The following is a 16,375-nucleotide window of genomic DNA, read 5'->3' on the forward strand; positions in this document are numbered from 1 at the left end:
ACAATATATAATCTAACAGTGAGTTGACATAACTATAGATTAAGTTTTCCAAGTCTTTTGGTGAAATGTCAATAAAATCATTTAGGATATTCACGCTAATGACACACATATAATCTAATAGTAAGTGAGCTGATGTAGCTGTAGATTACGTTTTCCATGTCTTCATGTGAAATGTCAACCAAATGATCGCAATAAGATCAATATAATTTAATAGAAAGTCACTTGACGTAACTGCCAATTAAGATTTCCACTCTTGTGAAATGAGAACTAGTTTTGTAAGAGTTACATACAATCCCATCCTGGCTACTACAAAATCATAGTAGGGGCCCCGAGTGGCCGAGTGGTCTAAAGCGCTCTTCGTTACGGATCACTGCCATCTCACCTCTGTCTGCGGCGGTTCGAGTCTAAGATTCAGCCAATGTGGGCATGTGAGAAAGCTTGCCAGTAGCTTCTCGTGGGTCGGTGGTTCTTTCCGGGTTTTTCCGGGTTCTTCCTCCACCATTAATACTGGCCGCCATGTATAGCCTATCGTGCTGAAAAATGGCGTTAAACCCCACAACAACAACAACAACAAAATCATAGTAAGTATTGCTTCTAAAACAAATGTTAAAAACTTCAAAAGCAAGATGTGATGATTGAATTTTATCACTGACAACAATGATATAATGTCTACCAATGTGTGAATTATTATTGACAACAATCTTATAATGTCTACCAATGTGTGAATTACCATTTATAACAATGTTATAATGTCTACCAATGTATGAACTCCCAATGATAACGTTATAATGTCTACCAATGTATGAATTACCATTGATAACAATGACCAATGTATGAATTACCATTGATAGCAATGTTATAATGTCTACCAATGTATGAATTACCAATAACAATGTTATAATGTCTACCAGTGTATGAATTACCATTGATAACAATGTTATAATGACTACCAATGTATGAATTACCAATGATAACAATGTTATATCTACCAATGAATGAATTACCATTGATAACAATGTTATAATGACTACCAATGTATGAATTATCATTGATAACAATGTTATACTGTCTACCAATGAATGAATTACCATTGATAATAATGTTATAATGACTACCAATGTATGAATTACCATTGATAACAATGTTATAATGACTACCAATGTATGAATTACCAATGATAACAATGTTATATCTACCAATGAATGAATTACCATTGATGTTGTTGTGTTGTGTTGTGATTTGGATTTTTAACGTAGCTTTAACAATTTCGCAGTCATATCGCTAAGATGTCTGCAATGTGGCAGTTTATAGTGATGTCTAGCACTGGGGCATCATGCCGCAGACATGTAGCATGATGTCCCACCCAGTCACATTATCCTGACACCGGGCCGACCAGTCCTAACACTAACCTCTTAATGCTGAGCGCCAAGCGAGGGAGCTGTTAGTACCATTTTTGTAAGTCTTTGGTATGACTCGGCCGGGGATCGAACCCACGACCTCCCGCATCCGAGGCGGACGCTCTAACCACTAGGCCACCGGAGCGGTGAATTACCATTGATAACAATGTTATAATGACTACCAATGTATGAATTACCATTGATAACAATGTTATACTGTCTACCAATGAATGAATTACCATTGATAATAATGTTATAATGACTACCAATGTATGAATTACCATTGATAACAATGTTATAATGTCTACCAATGTATGAATTACCAATGATAACAATGTTATAATGTCTACCAATGAATGAATTACCATTGATAACAATGTTATAATGACTACCAATGTATGAATTACCAATGATAACAATGTTATATCTACCAATGAATGAATTACCATTGATAACAATGTTATAATGACTACCAATGTATGAATTACCATTGATAACAATGTTATACTGTCTACCAATGAATGAATTACCATTGATAATAATGTTATAATGACTACCAATGTATGAATTACCATTGATAACAATGTTATAATGACTACCAATGTATGAATTACCAATGATAACAATGTTATAATGTCTACCAATGAATGAATTACCATTGATAATAATGTTATAACGACTACCAATGTATGAACTACCAATGATAACAACATTATAATGTCTACCAATGTATGAATTACCAATGATACCAGTCTTATAATGTCTGCCAATGTATGAACAATCTGAAGATCTGTTATATGTTTCGGATCAATAAAATTCATGTTTGAAGTTTCTAAGGGTTCTATGACCATATATAAAAATGATATGTGAAGTAAAAGGACCAATAAGCTAAACTCCAGCTGTTAGTTTGCCAGTACTATATCCCTTATGTTATCTAATACCTTTCTTCTTACCAAAGCCCAATAAGAAATTGTATAAGTATAATCTGGTCCTTTCTGATCTGAAAGAACTGTCCACTACAGCTGTTACAGAAGCAGCATCAGAATTTATATTTCATCACCAATGTTTGCAATGGATGTAATGCTGATAATGCATGAAAAATGTTATGGCAAATTCTGTTGCATACTCTAAAAGCTATTATGATCAACCTCTGCTATAAGCGACCACCTGTCATTTCCGACCACAATTGTAATGCACAGATTGATTTTATTATATAAATGCTGCCATGAGCGACCACCTGCTGAACACATGCAGCAACCACGATGTCTTGGAAAAATATGCAATCTGACACTGCTATGAACGACCAAACTTTGTTTATGTAACATTGACCACTTATGATGTTTTTAAAAAAAAGAAGAAAAGGCTGGCAACCAATATCTGGAATTTTTTATGTATGCTAGTAGTGTGATACATTTACTATTGTTCACCAGACTTAATTACATGTACATTATTCTAGCGCTTAGTCTAGTTTCCAGCCTTATCGCAGCTACCGTCCATATGTACCAGGACTCTACTGACCCTTATGCAATCATTTGCAAGAATGACTGCTTGATTAGTAAAATTGTTTTAATAATAATAAAAAAAAACATTGAAAGAAGCAAAATAAAGGATTCTGGCTCTGGTTTGTATATAGTGACAGATGGTACAGTCCATAAACCAAGCTAATGTATATGTCTTAATTGCCATCATAGTGCTGAAATTGAGATAGTGCAAGTGAATATTGTCTTTTGAGTTAATCCATGTTGCCAGGGAGTGAATAAAGTCTTTGTCTATTAAATCAGCAAGTGAGATATTTTTGCATGATTTGACCAATAGTGTTAAAGGCTTGTGATTGTTGTTTTTTTCCCCAATGTTAGAGTGATTACATCCCAATCACCAAACTGTCGCCTGTTCAAGTTGGCGCAACCAGGTTACACACTTAGTTTAGAGTTTATCCCTGTATGTCTTCCTTGAAATAAGCCATTCACTTTTGTCTCCGAGTAAAATGATTTTATTTCTGGATGCAATAACTTATTTCATTATTTGTAAGATATGAAATGCACATGTGCAGAATTCATATTTTCCCAAAGCCAAGTCAAAACTCTTTACAGTCAATATTACAACTGAGCACTCATAATGTTAAGACCTGGTACCTTAATAACAATGGAAGAACCTCCAATTAAAACGAGACATATTTTAACGCTGGAGAAAATAATTATTGTAACTGAAAAAGTGAAAAATAGCAGACCACTCGCAAAATAGCGTCTTAAATGTTAGAAAAACAATTTTAGGATGTTATAAAGGAAAAGGAGTCAATCAGAAACGATTTCATATGGTAATATATGTGACTGTGATCCTTAAATGAAAATGTGATTTTATGTTTAAGGACAGAAGTATATCTTTCTTGCTATATAATTTTGTTTTCAGATGAATGCACACAAAATTTTGCAAGAACTATTAATAAAGAATAGAATATATGTACCAAGATTGTGATTATTTTTCTTTAAGCTGTTCTGAAACTGGACCTTGGATACTGGTCTTTTTGTACAAACCTGTTATGAGAGACCACCTATGTTGAGAGACCATTTTTTCTTGGCAGAATGGGTTGTCTCTGATAATAGGTTTTGCTGTGTATGTGACAAGTGTCTTGGATACCAATTTCTATGTGTGGTGTATGTATGTGAAGAAAATCAATCTTAATTCATATATTTCTACACACATAATGCTTTTTGTGCCAAATCATTACTCCCTTGCTTTTGTGTATACAAATGTTTAATGAATTTTCTTCTATAATTCTTGTTTTCCAGCAACATTTAATAATATGTGTTGATACATTATATGTAAATAATTGAGACCCACAAGGGAGATTAGTTTCTGTACTAACTGTGTCACCCTAATGATGTAAAAAGACTTATCATTTAATAATAGCAGATGTGTAAAACAGGAAACAAAAATAAAATGTACAAAATTAAGATTTAAAAAGTTAGTGGAAAAACAGCCTTTTCCGCAGTGTGACAAATGGAGCTGGTGTCTGCTTGTAACGTCCATCATCCACATTAGCATCTGCCTTACTCACTTCTTCATTCACTTTTACCATTATACTCATCAGGTCAGTTCTAGAATGGAAAATTAAATTATATCATAACAGAACAAATCAATAGCAGTATAATTTTGTATTAAGTTTAGTCACTGAGTCAAAATACAAACCACTTTATTGGTTAATGAAAACAAACTTAAATGCATACAAATTTTTTAGAGCTTACTAAATCTGATGCAATAATTAACTGTATATACTTGCATAATGTGCCAGCAGATCTGGGTCTTGACAGTTTGAATCAGCAGAACAACAATGACCCTGATCTGAAAGTGAAATATGTGATGGCAGATCATGGTCTATGATGTTCGCAACTGAACCAAACTGATAAACAAGTACAGTTATGATATGAAGTTTTGATGAGTCATATAATGTGCTATTATAAAAATGAAGTATGGTCATAGTGAAACCCTAACTTAAGCTAGATTGATCAATTTGTCAGCTTCTGTGTGTAAAAACAACGCTGGAAGGTGCAAACGTCTATTTTACATAAAAAGCCTTCTGTTCAAGTTAAGACTTTATTTCTTAAAATTTGTATTGTAAAGCAAATCTGAAAACTGTACAGTTTGTACTTTCAATTCTTTAATGGACCTAGTCTAAGAAAAAAGTGTATTAGTACATAATCTACCACCATCCACCAATCAAAATTTAGCCCAATTACCAACTTGACAGTGATCTCATAGTTATAATGCAAAATCGATCACATACTGTGGATTCAATTTATATGTCCTGATGCAGCTATTTATTTGAGTGTCCCAGGGACTCAAAACCAATAAAAGCATGATGAGTGCATATGGATGTAGTTCAGTGAATTGTGCTAGCACAAGTGGAATCTACCTGGCCAATTTGTGGACTAGCTTTAACCCATGTCATGGGCTGGAGGGGGTAACTTGGTGGGATGTAAATCAATTAAAATCTAATATCCCACTGTCTAGAATTTCTAAAATGTTAATGACATACTTTCGAATGCTGGGTATTATTTAAAACAATATGGCCTGGGTTGCATGATGAACCTGTTCTCAAGGAATTAACTGTAAAATGTATAACCTTTACCCAAAGGTAAAACAAATCAAGCAAGTATTAATCACCTAAAAATTATTTGTCTTAATGTTACATTCAAAGTATGAAGAAAATCCATAAAGAAATTTTAGAAATAATAATAGAATCCTCAACCCCAAGATTAAAAGGTGGCTGAATGAATTGGTTTAGTTCACATTGTTTCAACCCAAGAATGAAAATAATTCATCATGGAGATAATGGGAATATAAGCAAATAAAAATACTTCAACTAAAACTTGAATGCAAATTTCCTATGACTGTGAACTTGACCACAAAATAAAAGAAGCAACCACATGTGCTGTAGACCGAGCTGTAAGTTAGCATCATAATGATTCAACCCAGATACAACAAAAATCCATCAAGAGGTTTAGGAAATAAAAACAATGGAAACACACTTGACCAAAACCTGAATGCAAATTTTCTATGACTCTGACCCTGTTCCAATGATTAATTGGAAAAGCTAGAACATGCATGGAGTAGAAGGAATTGTCTTACCTTCATAATGATTAATTCAAGTATGAACAAATATCCATCATGTGGTTTAGGAAACATAACAAAGGAAAAAGACTTTAAACAAAACCTTTAACATATATTTCTGTGACTATGACCTTGACCTAAAGGTAAACAGGCAAATCAGTGTAGTGCAGAATGAACTGCCTCTGCTTCATAATAAATAATTTCAAGGATAAAGACAATCTATCAAGAGGTTTAAGAAACATAAGCTAAAGATTTTAACCAAAACCATAATGCAAATTTTATTTCACTATAACCTTGACTACAAGGTCAAAAAGGCAAGTGTGTGCCTCACATTACAATATAAGTTTTATCACTATCCAAGGAAATTGCCTTATTAATAGTGCCAAAAAGTGATGAGGTGGTTAATTAATAAGAACAGTTGGACTTGCCATGGAAGGAACATTGCATCTCTAACATGCTAGACACATGCCTGACATCAAGAAAAACTTTAAAGATAAGGACAGTATATATTTTCACACATACTTATCATAATATCTGTCCAACATCTGAACCAATTTACGTATGTACCACGATCCACTTGTGCGACTGCGGAAGGATACATAGCCTGGTACAGTGGCATAACCCAGAAGAAAATCGGCTTCATTTGGAATCATTTCTCCACTACCTGAATCCATCTCAAGATCTTCTGGTATACTTGGACCATCTGCTTCTATCTCTGTTCCTGATGATTGAAACAGTAGAGTAAGTAGCATCATTGGCAGCTTTACAAATAGCAACAATAGTATTAGTAACAACATAATTAGCAAAAGTATTAGCAGCAAGAGTAGCAACAGAGCAGTAGTACCAACAGTAGTATTAGCATCCAGCAGGAGCACCTTGAGTAGCATGAGCACCAATAACAAGAGTAACATTAGCACCAGCAGGAGCATCTGGAGTAGCATGAGCACCATTAACAGTAGCATGAGCATCATTAACAGTAGCATTAGCACCAGCAGGAGTACCTGGAGTAGCATGAGCACCAATAACAAGAGTAGCATTAGCACCAGCAGATGCACCTGGAGTAGCATGAGTACCATTAACAAAAGTAGCATTAGCACCAGCAGGAGTACCTGGAGTAGCATAAGCACCAATAACAAGAGTAGCATTAGCACCAGCAGGAGTACCTGGAGTAGTATAAGCACCATTAACAACAGTAGCATTAGTTCCAGCTGGAGTAACTGGAGTAAAATGAGCACCAATAGTGTACCAGCAGGAGTACATGGAGTAGCATGAGCACCAATAACAGTAGCATTAGCACCAGCAGAAGTAGCATTAGGCCTTGTAGCAGGAGTGCACTAGCACCATTAGTAGGAGTAGTATTAGCACCAGTAAAAATAATAGCATTAGCACCAGCAGGAGTATAATTAGCACCAGTATCAAGAGTAGCACTAGCACCTGTATCAAGTAGCATTAGCACCATTAGCAAGAGTAACATCAGCACCAGAAGCATGAGCATCAGTAGTAAGAGTAGCATGAACACTATTAGCACCATTGTCAAGAAAAGCATTAGCACAATTATCAAGAATAGCATTCGCACAATTATCAAGAATAGCATTAGCACAATTATCAAGATAAACATTAGCACCATTAGCTGGGGCAGCATTTGCTCAAGTATCAAAAGCAGCATTAGCATGTGTGTGCGTGATTAGGATTTTTTAAACATAGCTTTAACAATTTTTCAGTCATATCGCTACGATGTCTGCAGTGTGGCAGCTTACAGTGATGTCTAACACTGGGGCATCATGTCCCAGCCAGTCACATTATCCTGACACCAGGCCAGCCAGTCCTAACACTAACCTCTTATGGCTAAGCCTAGTGAGGCAGCTGTTAGTACCATCTTTGGTATGACTCTGCCAGAGTTCGAACCCATGACCTCCCGCTTCTGAGGTGGAAGCTCTAACCACTAGGTCACCAGAGCATTCAGCACCATTAGCATTAGTACCAGCATCAAGAGTAGCATTAGCATTAGCAGCATAAGTAGCATTACCAGCAGTTGCAGACAGCATTAGCACTAGTAACAGCAAAGGAAGCAGCAATGGCATTAACAGTATCAGTAGGAGAAGAAAGTTCGATCCTAATCACACACACACATGCTAAAAGTTCGTTCCACACAGCAATATGAATGATACCAGCATATGTAGCTCAGTGAATTTTCAGGTTAGCCTCATTAATTGTAGCTAAAACTGTTTCACGCAGAAAGTAATTTTATCACTGTTTGAATCAAAATGGAGCATAACACATCTCATTAAATATTCTAAAACAGGGTGGTATGTTTACATCAAATGTTTTGATGCAACAATGACCTATGGAAGAATCAATTTGTTTATTAAGGAGTAAGTAGTTTTTCTACTTAGTAGGGGTGAAATGAGTCAATGATATATCGATGCATCAATACTTTTGCTGAAACGATACAAATATCGATATAAGAGACAGAATCGATAAAAAATAATAAATACCATATGCATGTTATTTTAGTCTTCTGCAGTCATGGACAAGTAATTATCTTAACCCAACTTACAGCATATAGTTACATTCCAAATGTGTACCACATGTTTAATGAAGTACTTTACTCATTACATAATAACCACTTTCATACAAAGTTTCTACTTGGAATTATATCTGGACTCCTTTGATCAATTTGAAAGCTATACTACCTATGCTTTGCACATTGAAATATGTTACATTAAATTCTCATGTGTGGTTATTGCCTATTCCGCTCAGGAATCAGAAATCAATGTAGATTATTCTCTAAATGATAAACAGGAAGTACTGGCAGAGCAACAGTTAGACTTTGCTGGAAAATCATTAGATATGTCAAGTACTTAAGTGGAGATGCTGTCAGGTTTTGCCAGAGTGAATTGTGCAAAATTTTTACAAATTCACGCACTTGGACAACAGTAAAAAGCGAGAACTCCAGTAAATTCATTGAAAGTCCCACATAAGAAAATGTGCAAAGTATACAATTTTTATTTCACCATTCTTGTCAAGACATCTGTTTTTTGGGTAGCAACTGTTCCACATCTTGGTTCTTCAAACGTGACATGAATAGTTGTGAAACTAAATTTGACCAGAATGTGCCCAGGAATAAACATTATGGCATAGTTTGAACCATTCATGAAAAAAGTTTTACAAATGCATGTTTAAAATACAGGCTGCATAAAAAAATCCTAAAATGTCTGATACCCAGCATAGTTCATTACAATTTGAGTTTTAAAATTATGAAGCATATCAGATTATTGGGGCTGGTAAAGTGTTATTGGAGACAGTTTTGAGCTTGAAATGGTGTTAAATACATGTCATATGTATATGCTGGATGAACAATAAATAGACGGCATGATGCTTTCAGCCTTTCAGTGATATTTTGAAATTAAATGTACAAACAGCAGAATACTGAGCCTAATTAAAATAGACAATTTCAAAGTATAATGCAATTTTCATTTTTTTAAATCAAATTCGCCCTGTGGATAATGTGCTACAAAACCACATACATGTATCCATATCAGGGTTAAGATAAATTGAATAAAATAAGGGTTACGAAATGCAGTTAAGTAGTAAAGATATTTATTTTATTATCTCTGTCTGCACAAACATTGATGCACTAAATACCCTTATACAGCATTACTGAACAGATGAGAAATTTGGCATAGTATTCAGTAAACTACCAATTTAACAAAGAAAGTTTATGTCAATAAAAAATTCTATTTTTGGAGCAGATGTATCCAATAGGTAATGATCTCTGGAAAATTGTATATAACAGTCACAAAGATCAGTTTCCCAACATATTCAAGCTGACAAAAAGCACAGAACAATATTGATACAAATAAAAGGAGCATAGTATGCACAGAATTAATTAACAGATTAGTGCTTATGCGACTAGAGGTGACATCTGTCAAAGATGTTGATTCCAGTAGAGCTATAAGAAAGTGGCACAGGAAGAAAGAGAGACAGATACTGAAGTTCATAAAAATAATGACCTAGGACCAATTGCCACCACCCCTCCTCTTTTCACTGCTAAAGGGAGAGATCTCACTTTAGATAAAATCATGTAATCATATCTCCTTAAACTGTATATGGGAAACAAGTTTGGAATTTCTCTTTTTTATGCAGAGATATTTAAACAGTGAAGGTGCTGATGGAATAAATGAAATTAGCATAGAATGAGCATGTATCACCTTGTGTAAGTTACAAGAAAATTCTAGAATAGGACTGGGTGTAGTCAATAGTTTTTCTTCTGCACTAACAAATACAAGTACCTGTGGCTGCAGCAGTCTTTTGCATCTTCAGGAAATCAAATGTGATAGATTTTGTTGGTATTCAACCTTATTGCAATGCATGGATTTGTTCTAGATGAGATTTTTTTTGCACCAGGAAATTGCAATATTTCTTCTATTTTGAAGGTAATATTGTAATGTCTTCCAAAAGTAACATAGACACAAAATTGGTAATAATGTTTACAAATCATTCATGTTGTAGAAAACAAAGGGAGTTCAATAGAGCCACCATTAAATAAAACATTGGATAAAACTCACTGCAACCAACAAATAGTTTTTTTGAAAGCATTGTTGTTATCTTATCATCAATGAAAATTGCAAATAAATATATGATAGCTAAATGCCCATCTGTAGTCTGCACACTGGAAATACAACCAAGAACGTGAACATACATGAAAGGGCACCACCTACCTTCCAAAGATGGAAAGACCATCAAGTTCATATATGTATCGATGTGCATTGTATTGCAGGCTACGCATTGTGATTTGTATCAATACGTGGCAAATGAGTATCGTTTCACCCATATATTCAGCTATATTTGGCCAAAATGTAGTTGCCCCTCTTTGATTTCTTTGCAGTAACACATATGAACTCTTCCAGAACTCAGGATTAGCATGGTGGATTACATCTACATGGACATGTCTTTTCAGACCATGTTTTGAATGAATGTGAGCAGCCATTATGAATTATGTTGAAATTATTCATTCAGTAATTGTACCTACATTTCCAGATGATGACAAATATTCAATGAGAAACAGATACAGGTATCATTTGCAATGCTGTGTGGAATGAACTATAGTACAGTTAGTAGTCCCGGTAGGAGTGGTAGAAGACATAGCAGTATCAGTAAAAGCAGTATCATTAGTATTAGTAGTAGTAGTAGTAGCAGCAATCCTAGCAGTAGCAATATGTGTGTGTGTGTGTTTGTGATTTGGATTTTGCACGTGTGTAATTTGGATTTTTAATGTAGGTTTAACAATTTTTCAGTCATATCACTACAATGTCTGCAGTGTGAGAGTTTATAGTGATGTATAACACTGGGGCATAATGCTGCAGACATGTAGCATGATGTCCTAGCTAGTCACATTATCCTGACACCAAGCCGACCAGTCCTAACACTAACCTATTAATGCTGAGTGCCAAGCGAGGCAGCTGCCCGTACCATTTTTCTAAGTCTATGACATAACCTGGCTTGGGTTTGAACCTGTGACTTCCCACATCCAAGGTGATCTCTAACCACTTAGGCCACCAGAACTAGTGGTACCTGTAGTCAGAGTAGTAGTAGTAGCAGCAATAGTGGTAGCATCATAGATGTAGAAGGTAGCTGAGTTGAACAAAGTATTTGTCCAAGCAGTAACAGAAGCATAATTAATGCTGACTTTTTTATTGTTCTTCTAATTGAACATACAGATTATAATAAATGAATGACAAATATATGAACTTGTAAAATTAGCCTTTTAAGCACAGTAATTCGTTTTCTGTTAATTCCAATTTCAAGTCTCAAGTACTGAATGCAATATGCAATTTTTTATTAAAATTCTAACTTTAAAACATTACATAAAATGTATACAGTAATTACATTATTTTTGAATTCTTGAAAGGTTTTTAAAATTATGTGTGTATAACTTAAATTCCACCTATTATATGATATCAGTGTATTTTTGCTTCAAGAAATTTTCATAAACTTTATACGCCTTTTAAATTATTGACAAAAAATGTGTTACATCATAATGAATAAATGAACATATTTCAATAGCTTTAAAACAGTTACCATTGATGCATGGGCCCCAAGTGGCCGAGTGGTCTAAAGCGCTCACTGTTATAGGTCATTGCCATTTCCCGTCTGTCTGCATGGGGTCGAGTCTCAGGTTTCACCAATGTGGGTAATGTGAGAAAGCTTGCCAGTAGCTTCACATGGGTTGGTGGTTCTTTCTGGGGGGTTTTCTGTGTTATTCCTCCACCACGTATAAACTATCTTGTGCTGAAAATGGCATTAAACCCTACAACAACCACCACTGATGATACATATATTAAAAAATCAGGTTTGTCGCAAAATTTTGATTGGTTTGGTAATGGGTGCTTTACGGCACAGCAACACAAGGAGGATATGTGTACCCAAGGCAACAGGAGTCAATTGCCTAGCTTAAAATGTTGCTTGTGAACAATATGTGATTTATAATACCCACCTTCTTGTTTTTCTCTGCCTTGACAAGCCTGTATGAAAAATAGTTTTGGTTTTCCAGCAAGTGTATGGCACCTGTTAGCTTGTACACAGGAAGTCAAATCTCGGATTGGAATCAGCTTTCCGTTGCTTCCAAACACATGACCAAGTGCACCATGGGATAGTATGCAGCAAACAAAACAATCATAACGAGTGTGGTCTGTGTTTTGTGCTATATCAACAAGTGCTCGTGCCATTTCATAGTCTTTAAGATCTTCTTTGATTTGTACAATGAAGTGAAGTTTTTTGAAGATCTGACTTAAATATTCTGAAATAAAGATAAATTTTATAACAAAATGTCATGTGTGTGTATAGCTGAACATAACTAAATCTCATTCAAAGTGAAGGTCTCGAGTTAAGAGTGAAAAAATACAGTAATTATACATTAAACAGTTATCATGAGCAACATCACCAGGAATTAAACAAACTGGACAGAAACTGGCTTTACTGCACATTATGCAACAGACTAATTTGCTTATTTATTTACATAAATTATACAACAAGCTGATTTACTTATCATACACATTACACAACAGGCTGATTTACTTATTATACACATTACACAACAGGCTGATTTACTTATTATACACATTACACAACAGGCTGATTTACTTATTATAAACATTACACAACAGGCTAATTTATTTATTATACTCGTTACACAACAGGCTAATTTACATGTTACACATGTTACACAATGTGCTGATTTATTGCACACATTACACAACAGGCTGATTTACTTATTAAACACATCACACAACAGACTGATTTACTTATAATACAGAATACACAACAGACTGATTTACTTATTAAAGACATTACACAACAGACTATTTACTTATTAAACACATTACACAATAGACTGATTTGCTTATTATGCAAATTACACAACAGACTTACTTACTTATTGTACACATTACACAACAGACTGATTTGCTTATTATTCATATTACACAACAGACTGATTTACTTATTATACACATTACACAACAGGCTGATTTACTTATTAAACACATTACACAACAGACTGATTTACTTATTAAACACATTACACAACAGACTGATTGGCTTAGTATGCAAATTACACAACAGACTAATTTACATATTATACATATTACACAACAGACTGATTGGCTTATTATGCATATTACACAACAGACTGATTGGCTTAGTATGCAAATTACACAACAGACTGATTTACTTATTAAACACATTACACAACAGACTGATTGGCTTAGTATGCAAATTACACAACAGACTGATTTACATATTATACATATTACACAACAGACTGATTTACTTATTATACACATTACACAACAGGCTGATTTACTTATTAAACACATTACACAACAGACTGATTTACTAATTAAACACATTACACAACAGACTGATTGGCTTAGTATGCAAATTACACAACAGACTGATTTACATATTATACATATTACACAACAGACTGATTGACTTATTATGCATATTACACAACAGACTGATTTACTTATTATACACATTACACAACCGACTGATTTACTTATTAAACACATTACACAACAGGCTGAGTAATATGCACATTGCACAACAGGCTAATTTACATGTTACACATGTTACACAATGTGCTGAATTATTACACACATTACACAACATGATAATTTAATTAGTACCCACATTAAACAACAGGTCGACTTACTTATAATGCTGACAAAAATTTATTTAAACAATAAGACTTGCATTTGAAAAAATGTTCCTCAACAGAAGGTTTGATGAGTGACATTCTATTTTAAATAAACAGTTTAAAGTTTGGAAATCATTGCAGAATGTCACGTATATTGTAGATTCTACAAAGCATAGGATATACATTTGGCTGCATTATTGATTTTCATGAAGAACACATACATATCAGTGAAAAATACAACAATCCAAATGAGGTTTTATTAAACCATGACATGTTTAACAAACTGAATCTTGTTACAATAAGTGATAACAGACATGCAGCAGATGAAAGTCACAATGAGAAGTTTGGCATAAATGGAGAAACTTCATATCAAACATGACTGATGTGTGTGTGTGTGTGTCTGTGTGTGTGTGTGTGTGTGTGTGAGAGAGACTTGGATTTTTAACTTAGCTTTAACAATTGTTCAGTCATATTGCTACAAAGACTGCAGTGTTACAGTTAATATTAAACTCTAGCACCGGGGCATCATGCCGCAGACATGTAGAATCATGTTCCATCCAATCACATTATGATGACACCAGGCCAGCCAGTCCTACCACTAACCTCTTAATGCCTAGTGCCTAGTGAGGAAGCTGTTAGTACCATTTTTATAACTCTTTGGTATGACCTGGCCAGGATTCAAACCCACAAATTCTCACATCCAGGTGGACACTCTCACTGAAGTGTGGTAACCCACACATAGTACAAATCACAGATGAGGTGGTACTGTACCAACTGCTTATCAAACATGCATACTAGACTCATTCATACCTCCTAATATATTAGTTTCTATCAGAATGCACACTGTGCCAGTGTCCACTGAAAGTGGAACACATCTGTATCAAATGTGTCGACTTTCACACTGTGATACAAAAGTTGTTGATGAGAACTCAATGAAGAAACTTCATGATAATGTGTAACCAGAAAATATCTTTGTGGGGAATGCAGTTTATACAGCAAATTTTGACCATATATGTTAATTATATTTTTCAACTTAAATTTTCATTTTATCTACTGGGTACATTTTACATTAATGAAACATCTTTACCTTTCAACTTTTATCATTTGTTCTTCATGCTTACATTTATGTGGAAGGTTCTATCTTCCTAAATTTTTGCAATCTTTAGTCTTTGGAACTTTACATTCCATTGTGCTGACATGCCACTTAATCCTATGTACCTATATACACAAGAAGTAGAGTGAATGAATCAATCTAAGTGCTGAATGAGTTATGGCAAGCAAATATATAAATAGCCGACACCTTTAAGCCCAACAGGCATATCTGGGGATAAGTTTCGTTTTGAATTAGTTCAATTATTTGGATTTGTTTTGGTTATTGCATTTGTGCTTTTTGTCTACCTGTAATGTAACAATTTTAATCCTATGAAGTCTGTTGTGTGGCAATTTAAAGTGATGTCTAACACCTGGGCATCATGCCACAGACATAGAGCATCATATCCCACCCAGTCACATTATCCTGACACCAAGCTGACCAGAAATAACACAAACCTCTTAAAGCTGAGCACCAAGCAAGGCAGCTGCTAGTACCATTTTTATAAGTCTTTGGTATGACTTGGCCAGGGTTCAAACCTATTACCTCCTGCATCTGAGGTGGATGCTCTAACCACTAAGGCCAATGTAGTGGCATTTTGGTTATTTTATATCATGCACATTTGGAAATTTTGGTAAATGTTGCAGCCATTATCAGAACAATGAGCCATCACTGTTCCTTGGGTGCAAAGTTTACCTTAGGTGCAACTAGATCTGCATGCCCAAGCTATATGTGTGTACAAAAGGCATTTAATGTGATAACGATAATTTCAATACCAAACGATGCATGCAATTTGCTATAAAACTGTAACCTTTATTTATTACATTTTCAATTTAAAAGATTCTAACAACATGAAATCAAGAAGTAATCAAATTTATTAATTATGAAGTCATATGTCACCACAACATGATATATCAGTGTCATAAAAGCTAGTGAAAGTCAACAGTAATGCCCCTGAAAAACATCTGTATATGAATATCACTGAGAAACAGTCTGCTATCATGTGTATCAAAGTGTAACAGTCTGTGTATCACTGAGAAACTGTATCACTGAGAAAACTGTGTTTATCATTGAGAA

At 34.6% G+C, this 16,375-nt stretch overlaps 1 protein-coding gene across 1 annotated transcript in view; it reads right to left on the minus strand.

The window, feature by feature from the left end:
• Positions 1-311: 311 nt before the first annotated feature.
• LOC149790308 (uncharacterized) overlaps positions 312-16,375 on the minus strand; it is a 58,619-nt gene continuing 42,555 nt past the window's right edge. Inside the window, exons 9-11 of the mRNA XM_089972361.1 lie at positions 12,502-12,804; positions 6,528-6,726; positions 312-4,492 (exon numbers count right to left, since the gene is read on the minus strand). Coding sequence (XP_089828487.1) covers positions 4,360-4,492; positions 6,528-6,726; positions 12,502-12,804 — 635 coding nt within the window. The 3' untranslated portion in view covers positions 312-4,359. The remainder of the gene's footprint in view (positions 4,493-6,527; positions 6,727-12,501; positions 12,805-16,375) is intronic.

This window comes from Sinohyriopsis cumingii, chromosome 10 (genome assembly GCF_028554795.1).
Source record: "Sinohyriopsis cumingii isolate HCF-2022 chromosome 10, ASM2855479v2, whole genome shotgun sequence".
Taxonomy (NCBI): domain Eukaryota; kingdom Metazoa; phylum Mollusca; class Bivalvia; order Unionida; family Unionidae; genus Sinohyriopsis; species Sinohyriopsis cumingii.